General features: G+C 39.8%; 1 protein-coding gene and 1 pseudogene across 1 annotated transcript; both read left to right on the top strand.

Moving 5' to 3' along the window:
* Window positions 1-483: 483 nt before the first annotated feature.
* Window positions 484-1,521, top strand: LOC126084577 (olfactory receptor 11G2-like; annotated as a pseudogene).
* A 10,664-nt stretch (window positions 1,522-12,185) lies between these two features.
* LOC126083940 (olfactory receptor 11G2-like) lies at window positions 12,186-13,213 on the top strand. Its single transcript, XM_049898032.1, has one exon. It carries the CDS (start codon window positions 12,281-12,283, stop codon window positions 13,211-13,213), a length of 933 nt encoding a protein of 310 aa, XP_049753989.1. The 5' UTR covers window positions 12,186-12,280.
* The last annotated feature ends 6,964 nt before the right edge of the window (window positions 13,214-20,177 follow it).

The following is a 20,177-nucleotide window of genomic DNA, read 5'->3' as shown; positions in this document are numbered from 1 at the left end:
TGATATATATATTGATATGAATATATATAGACATATCACAACGTAGATGTATATATTTATACCTCTCTATAAAAAAAATAATAATAAAATAAATTTTTTTATTTTTTTTATTTATATACGTATATATCATACTTAGGAGAGTACACACACACCTATGCAAGTTGAAAATCAACTGCATGGCACACAACAAAGACAACATATCTCTCTATATACATATGTATTTTATTTAGGAGAATACACACACACTTATCTATATCTATGTATATATGCATATATAGATAAAAAATAGATAATATAGATTCTACTAAGTATACAGTCTAATATAATTTTAAAATTTCTCTAAAACACTCTCCTTCAAGAATTTATCAATTCTGAACAAAATTTAATTGAGCAGCAATGAAAATATGAATAAGAGCAAAAAAGCAAGCCAGGACAATATTTTTGAATTAAAGGAAGAGTAGCAATTGATACATAAGTCTTTATTTTCTTTCCCAAGAATCTTTAAATATAAACCTGGATCCCCATCTGTCTTTGCACTGTTATTCCATATTTTCTGGTCTTTTACATCTCACAGACACATGAAAATCTTCAACACCCCCAACAACTCTGGCACCATCACTGGCTTCACCCTCCTGGGCTTCCCCTGGCCCAGGGAGGGTCAGGTCCTCCTCTTTGCGCTCTTCTCTGTCATCTACCTCTTGATCCTCATGGGAATTGGTTCCATCATCTGTGCTGTGTGCTGGGATTAGAGACTCCATACACCCATGTACATCCTACTCGCCAGCTTCTCCTTCCTGAAGATCTGCTATGTCACCTCTACTGTCCCCAATATGTTGGCCAGCTTCCTGTCTGAGACCAAGGTCAACTCCTTCTCTGGATGCTTTCTGCAGTTCTATTTCTTTTCCTCCTTAGGTTCTACAGAATGCTTTTTCTTAGCAGTTATGGCATTTGATCGTTACCTTGCCATCTGCCAGCCATTGCATTACCCCATTGTTATGACTGGCCGTCTTTGCACCAATCTCGTGGTTAGCTGCTGGATACTTGATTTCCTCTGGTTCCCAGTCCCTATCATTGTCATCTCCCAGACGTCCTTCTGTGGATCTAGGATTATAGATCACTTCCTGTGTGACCCAGGTCCTCTGTTGGCATTTCACCTGTCCCAGAGCCCCGGTGATAGAGTTGCTCTGGATGATTTTAAGTTCTCTACTCTCATTTATTCCTTTCCTCTGTATCATGGGGTCCTACGCTTTGATCCTGAGAGCTGTATTGAGGGTCCCTTCAGCATCTGGACGAAGAAAGGCCTTCTCCACCTGTGGATCCCATTTGGCTGTGGTTTCACTCTTCTATGGTTCTGTGATGGTCATGTATCTGAGCCCAACATCCAAGCATGAATCTGGAATGCAGAAGATCGTGACCCTGTTTTATTCTGTGGGAACCCCACTCATTAATTCTGTGATCTACAGTCTGAGGAACAAAGATATGAAACATGCCCTGCAGAAATTTCTTGGAACTAAAAATTAAAACCTTGGTACCACCTCCAATATATATTGCTAAGTGAATAAATGAATGTCAGTATGTAAACTGCTATTTATGTATAAAAAATATAAACTAGTGTGTGTGCACATTTAAAAAAAAGAATCTGTCAAATGACTGAGGCGAACCTAGCAATGGCTGCATCTGGGAAGAGAGGATGTCTTGGATATAATGAAAGGAAAAAGATTTATTTTCACCCTGTACCCTTTCGTATCTTTTGAATTTTGTACCACATACAATATTCTTTAAGGAAGAAGAAGGACGAGGAGGGAAAGAAGAAAGATGATGTGTCTACTAGTAAATTTTCTGAGAATTGAGACAATTCCTGGTTTGCTGGGGAATCTAGAAAGTACGTAATGGAAAAACAAAGATGCCAGGACCTGAGAACCCACAGATATTTCGCCAGACTTGGTTTTGGAGAAGGTGGGAATGAGTTTGTCCTCTGAGGATGTGTGGAAGGAAATTAATTATGATAAACTTATAAGTGGTCTCTTTTCAGAATTGTTATTTTTTATCTTCTTTATTCATTAAAAAAAAACTTAATGAACACCTTCAATATGTCAGGTGCTGAGCTAGAAAATGAATCCAATAAACTGGATAAGTCACAGTCTAGGCTGAGAAAAAATTAAAATTGTGTTATGTACTTTGACCAAAGGAGCTACGTTGCTGCAGGAGAGTGCTGGGGAATAGTGTGCGCAGAGTATGGAAAGGTGAGGTGTCAGAGAACAGGAAAGTGAAATATTTCAGCACAGCTCATTACATCTCATATTCACCTCAAGATAAAGATCAAGAATGTCCCTAGAAGGGGTCTGTGAGGCACTTCAAGAAAGCCTGCCTGATGTTTTACAATTTACTGCTTCAATTGGCAAAAGCCTGGCAGTTCGAATCCACCCAGAGGTACCTCAGAAATAAGTTCTGGCAATCTTCTTCTGAAAGATCACAACCGTCGAAAAGCATATATATGGAGCCCAGGCGGCAGTGGTTAAGAGCTGGCTGGTAACCACAAGGCTGGCAGTTCAAATCCATGAGCTGCTCCTTGGAAACCCTATGAGGCAGTTCTGCTGTGTCCTACAGGCTCGCTATGAGTCGGAATTGATGGCAATGGGCTTGGTTTACACAAACACACACATATTTATACATGTCCTATAAAAATAAAAATTGCAAGTACATACTTGCAATTTTTATTTTTATAGGATAGACTCTCAGTGTATTTCTGGATCAAAGGCCAATGCATATAACAGGTATTGTCAGATTACTTTCACTCAAGGGTGGACACATTCACGTTTCCACAAACAATATGCATATCATCACTAAATTCTGCCAGTCTGGTGGGCCAGAGGAAACAGCCTATTGGTAATGTCATTGATACCTGTTTTATTAGTGATAAGATTGAGAAATTTTTTCCTATGCCACAGGCCTTTGGAATTACCACTGTTATAATTTGTCTGTAAATATCCTTATTCATTTTTTAATTATTTATATTTTTCCTAAGAAATCTTTTTTTTTTTAATTGTGTCTTAGGTGAAAGTTTACAGTTCAAGTTAATTTCCTCACACAAAAATTTATGCACATGTTTTTATATGAACTGGTTGTGATCCCTATAATGTGGCAGCACATCCCCCCTTTCCACTCCGGGTTTCCTGTGTCCATCCAACCAGCTCCTGTCCCTTCCTGCCTTCTCATCTTGCTGCTGGACAGGAGCTGCCCATTTGGTCTCATGTATCTGCTTGAACTAAGAATCACACTCTTCATGAGCATTATTTGATGTTTTATAATCCAGTCTAACTGTTGTCTGAAGAGCGGGTTTTGGGAATGGTTTTAGCTCTGGGCTAACAAGCGTCCGGGGGCCATGGCTTCAGGGCTCCTCAGCCTCAGTCAGACCCCATTAGGTCTGGCATTTTTATGGAAATTTGACTTCTGCTCCACACTTTTTTCTGGCTCCTTCAGGGACTCTTTGTTATGTTCCCTGTCAGGGTGGTCATTGGTGGAAGCCCGGCACCATCTAGTCCTTCTGGTCTTAGGCTGATGAAGTCTGTGGTTTATGTGGCCCTTTTGTCTCTTGGGCTAATATTTAACTTGTGTCTTTAGTGTTCTTCATTCTCCTTTGCTGCAAGTGGATTGGAACCAATCGATGCAACTTAGATGGCTGCTCGTAAGCTTTTAAGATCCCAGATGCCACTCACCAAAGTGGGAGAGAGAACATTTTCTTAATAGACTTCGTTATGCCAATTGACCCAGAAGTCCTCAGAAACCATGGTCCCCAGACCCTAGCTCTAGCTCCTCTGTCCCTTGAAGTGTTTGGTTGTGTTCGGGAAACTTCTTAGCTTTTGGTTTAGTTCAGTTGTGCTGACTTCCCCTGTATTGTGTGTTGTCCTTCCCTTTACCTGAGATGATTTCTTGTCTACTATCTAGTCAGTGAATTTCCCTCTCTCTCCCTCCCCACCCTCGTAATGCATCAAAGAATGTTTTAAGAAATCTTTTATATTTCAGAGATAAACTCTTTATCAGTCATATGTATTAAACATTTTTCCCTAATCCATTATTTGCCTTTTGGTTTTGTTTATGGTATCTTTACAAAAATTTGATTACACATACAGAATTTTTTTTTTTTTTTACTAAAAGCCAGAGATTTATAAAGTCTAAAGACGGGTCAATTTGGAATGGCAGAAGAGGATAACGCTTCCATGTACCTCTTCGCCAAAACAGGAAGAGTTGGAACCATTGGGGTATAAAAAGGCAATTCATGAGCTTTGGTTAATTCTCATTCCACAAAAGACATGACTGAGGGCAAAATTCAGATCCTTGTCAAGTAGGCCATAGACAAGAGGATTTGAGATTGACATTACTACAGAGAGATGATGTAGTGATAATGTAGTGAATGCCAGACATAATGCAGTGAATGTCTGACTTTTAACTGCACTCTCAGATGTGGGACTAAGGGGATGGAATAGATATTCTAAGATGGGTATGGTAACTCAAGAAAGTTCCAGTGTGTCCATGCCACACAGAGTGATCAGTAATATTAGAAAAAGATGAAAATGACAATTAAGTGTATAAGGACAACAATGAGGGATCACAGGGACACCAATATGCTCAGAGCCACTCTGTCATAACAGAAGGGTAATGCAGAAAGTCTGGTAATAGTCTAAGTAAAATTTTAGTACAAATTCAGCCTTAAATGACTAATGATGAAAATGCTCAACAAGTTTCTTAAGTGAATTTTTTTCCCAGAAGCACAAGAAAATCCTCTAAGAAGGCTAAAAAGCCAAAAGGCAGCCAGGAGGGAAAGGGGAAAGGAAGGAGAAAGAGACGGAGGATGCAAAGGAGGAAAAGAAAGAAGAAAGATACCAGAAGGAAGGGAAGAAAGAAAAGAAAGGAGGGTGGGAGGGAGGGAAACAGAAAGAGGGAGAGAGAAAGCCACACACACACACAAAAAGAGGGAAGAAGGAAGGGAGGAATATTTATCCAAAGCAACAATGGAATTTAAAAACAGAAAAAAATGAGGATGGCAAACCCAATTCCAGAAGAGAAAACTAAAAAAAAAAAAAATAGATGGTATCATTCTGTAGTTGTTGATAGTCCTGAGTTAACCATTGATATAGACAATCTAGGAAGAGGATCTATATAACCACCCAGCTGGGGAGCTCACCTGAAATCACTTGGCTGCAGAAATTGATAGCCAGAATGAGGTGATGTCTCCTGAACATTCTCTGCAAGAAAATGGTTTTCTATCTGAGACGTGGCTCCCACTGTGTAGCAGAAAATGTGAGCATTAGAGCAACCTTGGCTTTTCTGCTTCTAAGAGAAGTGGTAGCATTCTGCTCACCAGTGGGGAGTGTCAATCAGTCTGTGTCCTCAGAAGGCAATGTCATCTTCTGACACTTCTCTACCTGCAAGAAAGCTTATTGCTGATATCCAACTAAGGGAAAGAATCAGTGAGGTGTCTGATGAATCCATTATTCCTGCAAAACTCCAGATGTGAATCTTTATTTATCCTGTGTGTTATGGTACTGCATAAACTTCTGTTTTCGAGGAAGGGGAAAAGGAATGGAGAAATAAAGGAATGAATGAAGGTACGAAGGAGGGAACAGAGGTAAGATCTTGTAATTTTTTGGAAAGAGATTGCTGCTGTAAGTAACATATACTTCTTATTTCCAAGTAAGAGTATTCCTAAAATTTTGACTGTGAAGCAAATTTCTTCAAATTATATTTCTTAAAATTGATTTATCTTACTAAGCGAAAACAGACTCTGGTATGGTTTGAATTGTGTCCCCCAGATGTGTGTCAACTTGCCTAGGCCATGATTCCCATATTGTGAGATTGTCCACCATTTTGTCATCTGATGCGATTTTCTGTATTGTAAATCCTACCTCTATGACATTAATGAGGCAAGATTAGAGACACTTAAGTTGATGAGGCAGAATTCAATCTATAATATTAGGCTGTATCTTGCTTGAGTCAATCTCTTTTGAGATATAAAAGAGAGAAGCAAGTAGAGAGACAGGGGGACCTCATACCACCAAGCAAAAGGAGCCAGGAGTACGCGCGTCATTTGCACCCAGGATTCCTGCACTGAGAAGCTCCTAGACTGGGGAAGATTGATGACAAGGACCTTCCCTCAGAACCAACAGAGAGAGAGAGAAAGCCTTCCCCTGGAGCTGGCACCCTAAATTCCAACTTCTAGCCTCCTAGACTGTGAGAGAATAAATCTCTGATTATTAAAGCCATCCACCTGTGGTATTTCTGTTATAGCAGCATTAGATAACTACGTCTCCTAGAATAGAAAATACGATCTTAATGAATAATTCAGAAAAAGCTCATTTAATGAAATAGTAAAATTCCCTTCTAAAATATCAATGCTAATTTCAGTTCTGTAGAATCCTGCAGCTTGGAAATATGCTTGTTCTACCCACACACATTTATTCAAAATGTATGACAGTGGAAGATATGTAGTAGATGTTGAGTAAGAAGTTGTTTCATTTCTAGGAGAGTTATGCACATGGCTGGGAAATCCGGAGCGCAGAGGTCTCCTGCTTCCATGCTATTATGGCTAAACTGATTCCCTGAAAGTTTTGTCTTTTTTCTTTCTTTTCCCCTTTTTGTTTATTTTGTTTTTATGTGTACATTAGAAAGAAAAGTGGGATAATTGGCAATAGCCAAAAAAAGTCTCTAGATTAGTTAATAGCATGCTGTCAATGTTAGTTTCCTGATTTTGATAATTATATTGTGGCTATTGAAGATGTTCACATTTGAGGAGTCTCAGTGGAAAACATATCCGAATTCTTTGTACTGCCTTTTCCATGTTTTTGTAAGTTTGAAATTATTTCAGAATGAAAGGTTAAAAATCACTCTTCCAGGTCATCTCATCTTTCTAGAAAATCAGAGGAGGTCCTGTTCCCAAAACCACTCACTAGAGTTCCAGTGAATAGCTTCCTGTATCTCAGCCATCTCAGCCTGTGTCACTTTGACAGTCTTTTCCCTTAGATATCTGGTAGACACTCTGAGTGGGCTTGAAGGTTGACTGATTATGTTACATGCCAACCCTGAAAACTTGGAGCTGGAAAAGGTAATTTCTACTGGAAAGGAAAATAAACACAGAAGGCATCAGGGTCTCCAGAGATGGCAGGCCCCAGAGGAAGGGAAGAATTGGTAAGAAACCATCTCCTGACACTGCTCTTCTAGAGGTGGTAAATTGATCCTTGTGGAGCAGGGAAATAGGACTCACTCCCTGGAGGTTTGGCTTATAATCCTTCCACCCTCCAACAAATCCAGAGAGCTTCACCCCAAACCTATTGCTACTCCTTCACTCTTTGATGTTTATTGTAGAGGAGAACACGTCTCCATTCCAGGAAGATCAGAAGCTGTCGGAGAAACTTCAGGTTTGGATTCACTTCCCTCTTGCCCATAAAAGGAGATTGTGTAATACTTAGAGGACAAGATAACTGTAATAGAGCTGGAAAAACTACTGCTCTCTAAAAAGGCACCTGCTTACCCTGCTTCAGCTATGTATTATACCATAATAAGTCCTAAGCACTAGTATTTGTCAGACCCTAGAGAAGGGACTTCCATATATGTTACCTCATTCAGAGTCCCTGGCCCTTTAATGAAAGGATTACTGGACTGCTTTACAGTGGGAGAAATTGGGTAATAGTTAATAATATAATTGACTTGTAAAAGTTCTCACAGTTGAAGTATGAGTTGTAATTCAAACCCTAGGCTCCTTACTCCAAATCTGTTGCTTCTCTACTATATCTTAGCTGCCTACCACTTATCACAAATGAGAAAATTGTTGTTAGTTTCAGGGGCTTTGAAAAAATGGGATGGATGTGACCAAACGTCCAGATCAAATTAAACAGATGGTTATGCTGCTGTGAGAGAGGGCACGGTAATAGTGGTTCCAGTTATTGTACCTTCTTGGACCAGCCTTAGGGAAAAAGGAAAAACCAGAGAAATGTCTTTCTCTCATGCATAGCACAGGATCTGCCTCACCCTGGTCTGATCTATCCCTACCTCCCTGAGATACAATGCGGGGGAGGGATGGAGTTTGTTTTGTTTTGCTTTGCTCATAAACTCGTTCAGAGCAGCCTATGTACATACACACAGCTTTAACACCACTGTACCCATATTCTCACACCCTCTGCACAGCATCTTCTGTGCCGGTTCAGGGAACATTGGCTACCCAGTATGACAGCCTCAGCGCAAACTTATTCCGTGTAAACACCACGGCTACTCTCTATACAGAGGAGCTAAGTAATAAAAGGTGAGTAACAAAAGCCTTTTTAGAAATAGCTACTTGACCCACTGTTAATTTAGGTAGGTGAAATGTAAAGGGGTGTGTGTACACAGAGAACCATTTTTCACACCTTCTTGTTTTCTAGGGCAGCTTTGTGAGACTCTCAGAGTTGGAAGATTGCCCCAACAGGGAGCTGACCTGGATCTTTTGACTTAAATTATAAGTGACATACGCTCCAATGTTTTTGTCTGAGAGATAAATGTAACTAAAACGTCTAGATCTATAAAGCCTTGATACCATGTGTCCTTGTGGTATACATGGAATAAGTATAAGCATTTTGTATTGAAAAAGGGTTAAGAATCATATAACTTAACTCTCTTATATTTCATAAAGTTTAAAAGATTCTACTGGAGTGACTAAGCAATTTTGTTGCAATGCTAAACCTAGACTCTCCATCTGGCCCTCTCTCCTACTTCTACATCCAGGACTGTGGGGTCCTAATCAGCTGTAGCTGCAGGAGAGGAAACCATCTAGTGTGGAACACGTTCTACCACGCAGAACATTCATTCTCCCATTACTTCCTTTAAATGGAATTCCCCTGGAGTCTGGGTGAATTCTCTAGTAGCCTCAAGTCATTTGGAGCCTTTCTTGTATATGCCAGCTCCTCAAATCTCATCTTACAGGCTTTTTAAAGTTCAAATGAAGTAATTGGTAAGTATCTATCTATTTATCTACCCATCTCTCTCTCTCTTCTCTCTGTTGTGCATATGTTATATTTATATATAGATAGATAGATATGTATATGTAGAGAGTATATATATATATTCTCTGTGTTTATGACATTGTAATCATCTTTTTTTTTAATTTTTTTGTGCCTTAAGTGAAAGTTTACAAATCAAGTCAGTTTCTCATACAAAAATTTATATTCACCTTGCTATATACTCCTAATTGCTCTCCCCCTAATCAGACAGCCCGCTCCTGCTCCTTCCTTCCACTCTCCCTTTTTGTGTCCATTCCACTAGCTTCTGACCACCTCTGCCCTCTCATCTCCCCTCCAGATAGGAGATGGCAACATAGTCTCAAGTTAGACAATCCTTTTTAACAAATATTTACATAATACTTACTTTCTTCCTCAGACTCTGCTGGGCGTGGACATAAACAGTGAACATGAAGGTCAATAAGAGCAAAGACCCTGAGTCAGGAAAGAACTTAGCTGTTTTTAGAAACAGAAAGAAAAGCCAAAGTTGTATTACCGAAGTGTTGTGTCGGGAGAACTATGAACATATGAGTGTGTCATTGTGTGTGTGTGTGTGTGTAGAGACATAGCCTGATGACTTTGGAAACTCGTTTGAGTAACTTAGCTGAAAGCTGGCCCAGCAGGTCTGAGTTAGCTCAGTAGAAGAACAGGCTGATTCCAGCTGCTGGCCTGTAGAGGTGCCTGCTTTCTAACAAGGCCACTTGCTCAACCGAGAAACTTCCATTGTATCGTTAGTCAAATTGATGGTCTTTGCTTTCCTGTCCCTATAAATACGTAGAACAGGAGTCAGCACACCATGGTTCATGGCTCAAATCTGACCTGCTGCCTGTTTTTATATTACCAGTAAGCTAAGAATGTTTTTTAAATTTTTAAATGGTTGGAAAAGTCAATAAGAGAGTAACATTTCATAAAACATTTGACATAAGTGATGGTAATTATGTGAAATTCAAATTTCAGTGGAAATAAATAAAGTTTTATTAGAATACAGATATGTTCATTCATTTAGGTATTATATATGGCTACTTTGGCACTACAAAAACAAAGTTGAGTTGTTACGACAGAGGCTATATGGCTCACAAGCCTAAAATATTTGATTACAGGGGCGGAGGTCTCTACTGAAAGGCAGACCTTGGTGAATACACTCCAAATATGCACACATCTCAGTGAGATCATGGGAGTTCAGGGGAAGGTGGACTCCCTGTTACTGTCCATCTTGTCCATTTTTTCTCCAGTGATCCCTATTTTGATATACGGAGAGGTTATGTTAGTGGACTATGTGTGTACACAGTGTGTGTGTGAGGGAGAGAAAATGAGAGAGTTTGACTGATAGAACTATGAAATGAGCTTGGAGATGTTTGTTGTTGTTGTTAGGCACAATCAAGTTGATTCTGCCCATAAGAAACCCATGCACAACAGAAGAAAATACTGTCCTGTCATGCACCATCCTCACAATACTTTCTATGCTTGATCCCATTGTTGCAGCCACTGTGTCAATCCATCTTGTGGAGGGACTTCCTCTTTTTCACTGACTCCCTACTTTACCAAGCATGATGTCTTTCTCCAGAGACTGGTTTCTCCTGATAACATGTCCAAAGTAAATGAGATGAAGTCTTGTCGTCCTCACTTCTAAAGTACATTCTGACTGTACATCTTCCCAGATGGATTTGTACGTTTTTTCTGGCGGTCCATGGGGTCAGTGCTCTTAGCCAACACCTTAATTCAAAGGCATGAATTCTTCTGTCTTCCTTATTCATTGGCCAGTTTTCACATGCATATGAAGCGATTGAAAATTCCATGGCTTGGTGTTAGGCATACCTTAGTGCTTTTTTTTTTTTTTTTTTTTAACACTTTAAAGGTTTCTTTGCAGCAAATTTGCCCAATGCAGTATGTTGTTTGATTTCTTGACTGCTGCTTCCATGGATATTGATTGTGGATCCAAGTAAAATGAAATCCTTGACAACTTCAGTCTATTCTCTGTTTATCGTGATGTTGCTTATTGGTCCAGTTGTGAGGATTTTTGTTTTCTTTATGTTGAGATGCAATCACTACTGAATGCCGTAGTTTTTGATCTTCATCAGTAAGTGCTTCAAGTCATTTCCACTTTCAGCAATCAACGTTGTATCATCTGCATATTGCAGGTTGTTAATCAGTCTCCCTCCAGTCCTGAAGCCATCTTCTTCTTCATATAGCCTAGTTTCTCAAATTATCTGCTCAGCATACAGATTGAATAAGTATAGTGAAAAGATACAACCCTGACACACACCCTTCCTGATTTTTAAACCCTGAAATATCCCCTTGTTCGGTTCAAACGACTGCCTCTTTGTCTATGTACAGGTTCTACAGAAGCACAATTAGGTGTTCTGGAATTCCCATTCTTTGCAATACTATCCATAATTTGTTATGGAGGTGTTTATTATGGACTTATTGTGGAGATGCTTAGAGGGGCCAAATCAAAGACCACAGTTTAGACATTTTATTTTGTTCTGAGTGAATCGGAATGCTAACTAAAGTCTACATACAAGAGAAGGGAATTATTTGATTTTCTTTGTCAAAGAGTCACTCTGGTTGTGGCATGGAGAGCAGTGTGTTGTGAAGCACCAATGGAAGCAACACCATCACAGTGGTCCATGGGAAAAAGATGGCTTGAACTAGGGTGGAGGCAGTGGAGATGGGAAAAGGTTAACTAAAGTTTTGTTAACAAGCATTTCATTTCTGATTATCAATGGGAATAAGCAGTTCATAAGCTTGGTTAAGTACTTATGAAGCAAAGATGTGGATTTGGGGGACCTGTGTGTAACCTTGTCATAGGTACAGAAGGGAGCACCCATGAGTCTTATCTAAGTCATAGAGAGAAGGATTATTATTTGCAGTGAGCCATTTTTCTGAACACAAAAGGCAAAGGGATTTCTTCAATTATGACTGTTTTCCAGGATCATGGAGTTCAGGTAAAACTGAGCATCATCAGGTGATATATATATGTATCTTACTAAGTGTAAAAAAATAAATAAATACATCTACAATACTCTGCTTCAAGAGCTTATCCATTCTGGCCAATAGTATACTTGGGCCCACAGGGAAAATTTGAATGAGAGCAAAAAAGCAAGCCAGGATGATATTTCAGGATTATAGAAAAGGAGTAGCAATTGATACTTAAATCTTTATTTTCTTTCTCAAGATGCTTCAAATATAGCTCTGGGTCCCCATCTGTCTTTACACTGTTATTCAGTATTTGTTGGTCTTTTACATCTCACAGAAACATGAAAATCTTCAGCACCCCCAATAACTCCAACACCATCACTGGCTTCATCCTCCTGGGCTTTCCTTGCTCCAGGGAGGGTCAGATCATCCTCTTTGTGCTCTTCTCTGTTGTCTACCTCCTGACCCTCATGGGGAACGGTTCTATCATCTGTGCTGTGCGCTGGGATCAGAGACTCCACACCCCCATGTACATTCTACTTGCCAACTTCTCCTTCCTGGAGATCTGGTATGTCACCTCCACTGTCCCCAACATGTTAGACAACTTCCTCTCTGAGACCAAAGTCATTTCCTTCTCTAGGTGCTTTCTGCAGTTTTATTTCTTTTTCTCCCTGGATTCTACAGAATGCTTTTTCTTGGCGGTCATGGCATTTGATCGCTATCTTGCAATCTGCCGGCCTCTGCTGTACCCAACCATTATGACTGGACGTCTCTGCACCAATCTTGTTGTCAATTGCTGGGTATTTGGTTTCCTCTCATTCTTGATTCCTATTATTATCATCTCCCAGATGTCCTTCTGTGGATCCAGGGCAATTGACCACTTCCTATGTGACCCAGGTCCTCTTCTAGTACTTACTTGCAAAAGATTGCTTGTAATTGAGCTTGTCTTCTCCATCTTAAGTCCTCTGCTCCTCCTGCTCTTTCTCTTTATCATGGGGTCCTACAGTCTGGCCCTAAGAGCTGTACTAAGGGTCCCCTCAGCAGCTGGACGAAGAAAAGACTTCTCCACCTGTGGGTCTCATCTGGCTGTGGTTTCACTATTCTATGGCTCAGTACTGCTCATGTATGCAAGTCCAACATCTGAGCATGAAGCTGGAATGCAGAAAATTGTGACCCTGTTTTATTCTATTGTGACCCCTCTCCTTAACCCTGTGATATACAGTCTTCGGAACAAAGATATGAAGAGAGCCCTGCAGAAATGTCTGAGAATGTAAAAAAGAATGTAAGTTAAAAAGACCCTTGAGAAGAACAACACACAATACAGGGGAAGTCAACACAACTGGATTAAACCAAAAAACGAGGACATTTCCTGAATACAATGAAACACTTGGAGGGACAGAGTAGTAGGGGTGGGTGTCTTGGGACCATGGTTTCAGGGGACATCTAGGTCAATTGGCACAACAAAGTTTACGAAGAAAATGTTCTGCATCCCACTTTGGTGCGTGGAATCTGGTGTCTGAAAAGCTAGCAAGCGGCCGTCAAAGATGCTTCAATTGGTCCCAACCAACCTGGAGCAAAGGAGAATGAAGACCACAAAAGACACAAGGAAAATATGAGTCCAAGAGACATAAAGGGCCACATAAACCAGAGACTCCATCAGCCTGAGACCAGAAGAAGTAGATGGTGCCTGGCTACCACCAGTGAGTGCCCTGAGGGTGAACAAAAGAGAGAGTCCCTGATGGAGCAGGAGAAAAGTGGGGTACAGCACTCAAATTCTAGTAAAAAGACCAGATGTAATGGTCTGACTGAGACTGGAGGGACCCTAGAGAACATGGCCCAGGGACATTCTGTTAGCCCCAAACTACAATCATTCCTGAAGCCAACTCCTAAGACAAAGATTGGACTATAAGACATAAAATGATACTGGTGAAGAGTGTGCTTTCTAGATCAAGTAGACACATGAGACTAAGTGGGCAGCTCCTGTCCAGAGATGAGATGAGAAGGCAGAGTGGGACTGGAGCTGGTTGAATGAACACGAGAAATACAGGGTGGAGAGGAGGAGTGTGCTTTCACATTATATGGAGAGTAACTAGGGTCATATAACAATGTGTGTGTAAGTTTTTGCATTAGAAACTGACTTGAATTGTAAACTTTCACTGAAAGCACAATAAAAAAAGACCCTTGATCAATATTAAACTCATATTTAACCTGTTTTTCAGATTAAAACAAAAGTGTCATTTATATAATTTTTCATCCTAGTGTTGATCTAAAATATTAAACCCCTGTGAGCCTGTTTCTATTATTTCTTCTCTTGATTTTTAATCATTTAGTCCTATTTCTAAGCGTGCCTCAATTTTTTTTTTTTTTTGAAAGGAGGACATTGCTTTTAAAAAATTCTAAAGGCACTGTGTGTAGTAACCAAATCAAGGTAAGGTTTTCTTTTCTTTGAGCAGGTAGGTAGAGTAGAGGTAGATAGTTTTAATCCCACTTAAAAGTTATTTTTTTGTGTTTTAAAGATGGTCTATGTTACTTTTGATCTTACTCCCGGTATATGGCACTTACTCAGGAATATAGTCTTCATGAGATCTCAACTGAAGCCTGAACTGTTTACCAGGCCCCTCTTACTTAGTGTGCCCTGACTCCTATTTCTGTACTCCTGGCACCCTGTGACTCCTGAAATCTCTGCACACCTCTTTAGGTTTTCATTTTCTCTATTCTGCTAGATTTCCTGAAGTCTCATCTTGGGTATGAATAGATTAAGGAATCCACAAATCCCTTGGGAGAAGATTTCATCAAGTTTTGGGTGTCACTTCTCTGAGGTCCATCTCTCTCAAGAGTTTGTTCCCCCAACACCTGCTACTTTGGCAGCTGAAAACTCCGTATCTTCTATCTCCTTGGTGTAATAAACTCAGAATTTATTCCCCCACCTCCATCCCCAGTATCTTCTCCATGCCTCCACATCCCCATATTCCCCTACCTGCTTACTGCTGATTTCCAATTAAGGGAATGAATCAGTGATGTGTCTGATGAATCCATTATTCCTGTACAGTCTTCACACATACTCCAGATATGAATCTTTATTTATCCTTGTATGTTATGGTACTGCATAAACTTCTGTCTTTGAGGAAGAAGAAAGGGAAGGAACAAAAGTCAGATCCAGTGGTTTTTCAGAAGGAGATTGCTGTTATCAGTAATATTTACTTCATATTTCTGAGGAAGTGTATTCCTAAAAAATTACCTATAAAGGAAATTTCTTTAAATTATATTTCTTTAAATTGATTTAGCTCACTAAGTGAAAATGGACTCTGTTATGGATTGAATCGTGTCCCCAAAAATATGTGTCAGCTTGCCTAGGCCGCTATGATTCCCAGTATTGTGAGATTGTCCACCATTTTGTCATCTGATGTGATTTTCCTATGTGTTGTAAATCCTACCTCTATGATGTTAATGAGGCAGAATTAGAGGCAATTATGTTAATTAGGCAGGACTCAAATCTATAGGATTAAGTTGTATTTTAAGTCAATCACTTTTGAGATATAAAAGAGAGAAGGGAGCAGAAAGACTGGGAGGCATCATGCCACCGAGCAAGAAGAGCCAGGAGTGTGTGCATCCTTTGGACCCAGGGTCCCTGCACTGAGAAGTTCCTAGACCAGGGGAAGATTGATGACAAGGACCTTCCCCCAGAACTGACAGAAAAAGCCTTCCCCTGGAGCTGGCACCCTGAATTCGGACTTCTAGGCTTCTAGAATTTGAGAGAATAAACCTCTGTTTGTTAAAGCCATCCACTGTTATAGTAGCACTAGATAACGAGACAGACTTCTAAAATAGCAAATATGATCTTAACAAATAATTCAGAAAAAGACCATTTTTTGAAATAATAATAATAAAATTCTCTTCTAAAATATTAATGCTAATTTTAGCTCTGAAAATACCTGTGGGTTTGGAATATACTTGCTTGTATTGTTCTGTTTTACCCACAAACATTTATTCAAAATGTATGACAATGGAAGATATATAGTAGATGTTGAGTAAGAAGTTGTTTCATTTTTAGGAGAGTTATGCACATGGCCGGGAGATCTGGAGCCTAGAGGAGGTCTCCTACTTCCATGTTGTTTGGCTAAATTGATTCCCTGAAAGGTTTTCCTTTCTTTTCCTTTTTTTATTATGTTTTTTTATATGTATATTAGAAAGAAAAGTGGAACAATTGGCAACAGTTGAAAAAGACTCTAGATAAGTTAATAGCATGCTGTCAATGTTAGTTTCCTGATTTTGATAATTGTATTGTGGCTATTGAAGATGTTCATATCTGGGAAGTCTCAATGGAAAACGTATGTGAATTCTTTTTCTTGCTTTTTCCATATTTTTGTAAGTTCAAAATTATTTCAAAATGAAAGGTTAAAAATCACACCTGGAGCCTGTCTCTTCTTTCCGGAAAATCAGAGGAGTTCCTTAATCCAAAACCACTCACTAGAGTTCCGTGGAATGAATAGCTTCCTGTATCTCAGCCATCTCAACCTATGTCACTTTGGCAGACTTTTCCTTGACACTTCTGGTAGGTACTCTGAGTGGGCTTGAAGGTTGATTGATTATATTTAATGCCAACCCTGAGAAGTTTGGGACTGGAAAAAGTAATTTTTTCTTGGTAGGTAAACAAAGGCAGAAGGCATCAGGGTCTCCAGGGAAGGCAGACCCCAGAGGAAGGGAAGAATTAACAAGAAACAGACTCCTGACATTTTCTCTGAGGTGGTAAATTGATGTTCATGGAGAAGGGAAATTGGACTCACACCCTTTGGGCTTGGCTTATAATCCTTCCGTCCTCCAACAAACACCAGAGAGCTTCACCCCAAACCTATCTTTACTCCTTCACTCTTTGATAGTTATTGTAGAGGAGACTACATCTTCATTCCAGGAAAATCAAAACTGTTGAAGAAACTTCAGGTTTGGATTCATTTCCCTCTTGCCCATAAGAGATATAGAGCTGGAAAAACTCCTGCTCTCTAGAAAGATACCTGCTTACTTTGCTTCAGCTATACATTATACAGCTAACAATTCCTAAGCATTACTATTTGTCAGAGGCTAGGGAAGTTACTTCCACATATGTTATCTCATTCAGAGTCTTCAGCCCTTTGATGAAAGGATTACTAGAACACTTTAGAGCGGGAGAAATTAGGTAATAATTAACAAAATTGACTTGACAAAGTTCCCCCAGTTGGTAAAATATGAGTTGTAATTCAAACCTTAGGCTCCTTACTCCAAATCCATTGCTTCTCTACTTTATCTTTTCTGCCTACCACTTATCACAAATGGGAAAAATGTTTTTAATTTCAAGGCCTTTTTAAAAATGGGATGGATGTAACCAAATTTCCAGATCCAAAGAAACAGATGGTTATGCTCCTGTGAGAGAGGGCACAGCAATAATACTTCCAGTTATTGTGCCTTCTTGGACCAACCTTAGGGAAAAAGGGAAAACCAGAGAAATGTGTTTCATGTATGGCACAAGATCTGCCTCACTTGCGTCTGATCTATCCCAACTTTCCTGAGATACAATGCGGGGGAGGGGTGGAGTTTGTTTAGTTTTGCTTTGCTCATAAACTCGTTCTGAGCAGCCTATATACATAAACACAGCTTTAACACCACTGTACCCATATTCTCATTACCTCTGCACAGCATCTTCTGTGCTGGTTCAGGGAACTCTGGCTATCCCATATAACAGCTCCAGCTCAGACTTGTTCTGGGTAAACATCACTGCTGCTCTCTGTACAGAGGAGCTAATTAATAAAAGGTAAGTAAAAATACTCTTCTTAAAAATAGCTTTTGACCCACTGTTTATTCAGCTAGGTCAAACGTAAAACGGTGTGCGTACACAGAGAATCATTTTTTACACCTTCTTGTTTTCTAGGGCAACTTCGTGAGACTCTCAGAGTTGGAGAATTGCTCCGAGAGGGAGCTGGCCTGGATTTTTGGCTTCAATTTTACATGACAAACCTTCCGACCATTATTTGTGTCAGAGATAAATGTAAATGAAATATCTATATCTTTCTTTTTTTTTTAATTTTCATTGTGCTTTAAGTGAAAGTTTACAAATCAGGTCAGTTTCTCATACAAAATTTTACATACACCTTGCTATATACTCCTAATTTCTCTTCCTCCAATGAGACAGCACAGTTCTTCCCTCCGCTCTCTCTCCTCATGTCTTTTCGGGTAGCTTCTGGCCCCTGTGCCCTCTCATCCCCCCTCCAGACAGGAGATGCCAACATAGTCTCATGTGTCCACTTGATCCAAGAAGCTCGTTCTTCACCAGTATCATTTTCCATCCTCTATTCTAACAGAAGGTCTGGGGATCGTGGCCCCTGGGATCCTTCCAGTCCCATTCTCACCATTAAGTCTGGTCTTTTTACAAGAATTTGGAGTCTGCATCCCACTGCTTTCCCACTCCCTCAGGGTTTCTCTGTTGAGTTCCCTGTCAGGGCAGTCATCAGTTGTGGCCGGGCACCATCTAGTTCTTCTGGTCTCAGGATGATGTAGTCTTTGGTTTATGTGGCCCTTTCTGTCTCTTAGGCTCATAATTACCTTATGTCTTTGGTGTTCTTCATTCTTGCTTGCTCCAGGTGGGTTGAGACCAGTTGACGCATCTTAGAAGGCTGCGTGCTAGCGTTTAAGACCCCAGACGCCACTCTCCAAAGTGGGATGCAGAATGTTTTCTTAATAGATTTTATTATGCCAATTGACTTAGATGTGCCCTGAAACCATGGTCCTCAAACTGCCTGCAGCTCCTGCTATGCTGGCCTTTGAAGCGTTCAGTTTTTTCAGGAAACTTCTTTCCTTTTGGTTTAGTCTGTTCATGTTGACCTCCCTTGTATTGTGTATTGTCTTTCCCTTCACCTTAAATAAAACTTACTATCTAATTAGTGAATACTCCTCTCCCTCCCTCCCATCCCCTTCTCCCTCTCTCCCCCCATCCCTACCTCCCTCCCTCTTTCCCCCCTCACATGACCATCAAAGAATATTTTCTTCTCTGTTTAAACTGTTTCTCCATTTCTTATAATAGTGGTCTTATACAATATTTGTCCTTTTGCAATTGAATAATTTCACTCAGCATAACTTCTTCCAGGTTTATCCATGTTGTGAAATGTTTCATGGATTTGACATTGTTCTTTATTGATGATTAGTATTCCATTGTGTGAATATACCATAGTTTATTCATCTGTTGATGGGCACCTTGGTTGCTTCCAACTTCTTGCTATTGTAAACAGTGCTGCAATGAACATGGGTGTTCATATATCTGTTCGTGTAAAGGCTCTTATTTCTCTAGGATATATTTGAAGGAGTGGGATTGCTGGATCATATGGTAGTTCTATTTCTAGCCTTTTAAGGAAGTGCCAAATCAATTTCCAAAGTGGTTGTACCATTTTACATTCCCACCAGCACTGTATAAGTGTCCCAGTCTCTGCACAACCTCTCCAACTTTTACTATTATGTGTTTTTTGGATTAATGCCAGCCTTGTTGGAGTGAGATGGAATCTCATTGTAGTTTTGATTTGCATTCCTCTAATGGCTAATGATCATGAGCGTTTCCTCATGTATCTGTTAGTGGCTTGAATGTCTTCTTTAGTGAAGTGCCTATTCATATCCTTTGCCAATTTTTTAATTGGGTTATTTGTCTTTTTGTAGTTGAGTATCAGCAGAATAATGTAGGTTTTAGAGATCAGGTGCTGATCGGAAATGTCATAGCTAAAAACTTTTCCCAGTCTATAGGTAGTCTTTTTACTCTTTAGTGAAGTCTTTGGATGAGCATAGGTGTTTGATTTTTAGGAACTCCCAGTTATCTGGTTTCTCTTCAGCATTATTCATAACGTTTTGTATTCTGTTTATGCCGTGTATTAGGGCTCCTAATGTTGTCTCTATTTTTTCTTCCATGATCTTTATTGTTTTAGTCTTTATGTTTAGGTATTTGATCCATTTTGAGTTCATTTTTGTGCATGGTGTGAGGTATGGGTCTTGTTTCATTTTTTTGCAGCTAGATATCCAGTTATGTCAGTACCATTTGTTAAAAAGACTCTTTTCCCCAGTTAACTGATTTGGGCCTTTGTCAAATATCAGCTGTTCATATTTGGTTGGATTTTTGTCTCGATCTCAATTCTGTTCCTTTGGTCTATGTGTCTGTTGTACCAGTACCAGGCTGTTTTGACTTCTCTGGTGGTACAATAAGTTCTAAAATCAGGTACTGTGAGACCTCCC

Source organism: Elephas maximus, chromosome 10, assembly GCF_024166365.1.
Source record: "Elephas maximus indicus isolate mEleMax1 chromosome 10, mEleMax1 primary haplotype, whole genome shotgun sequence".
NCBI classification, from domain to species: domain Eukaryota; kingdom Metazoa; phylum Chordata; class Mammalia; order Proboscidea; family Elephantidae; genus Elephas; species Elephas maximus.
Note: the sequence above shows the minus strand (reverse complement) of the source record. Positions and strands in the feature narration are given on the sequence as shown.

Bases quoted from the DNA above. Each gene is read 5' to 3' on its own strand.
- LOC126083940 (XM_049898032.1), top strand. From the start codon at position 12,281: ATGAAAATCTTCAGCACCCCCAATAACTCCAACACCATCACTGGCTTC.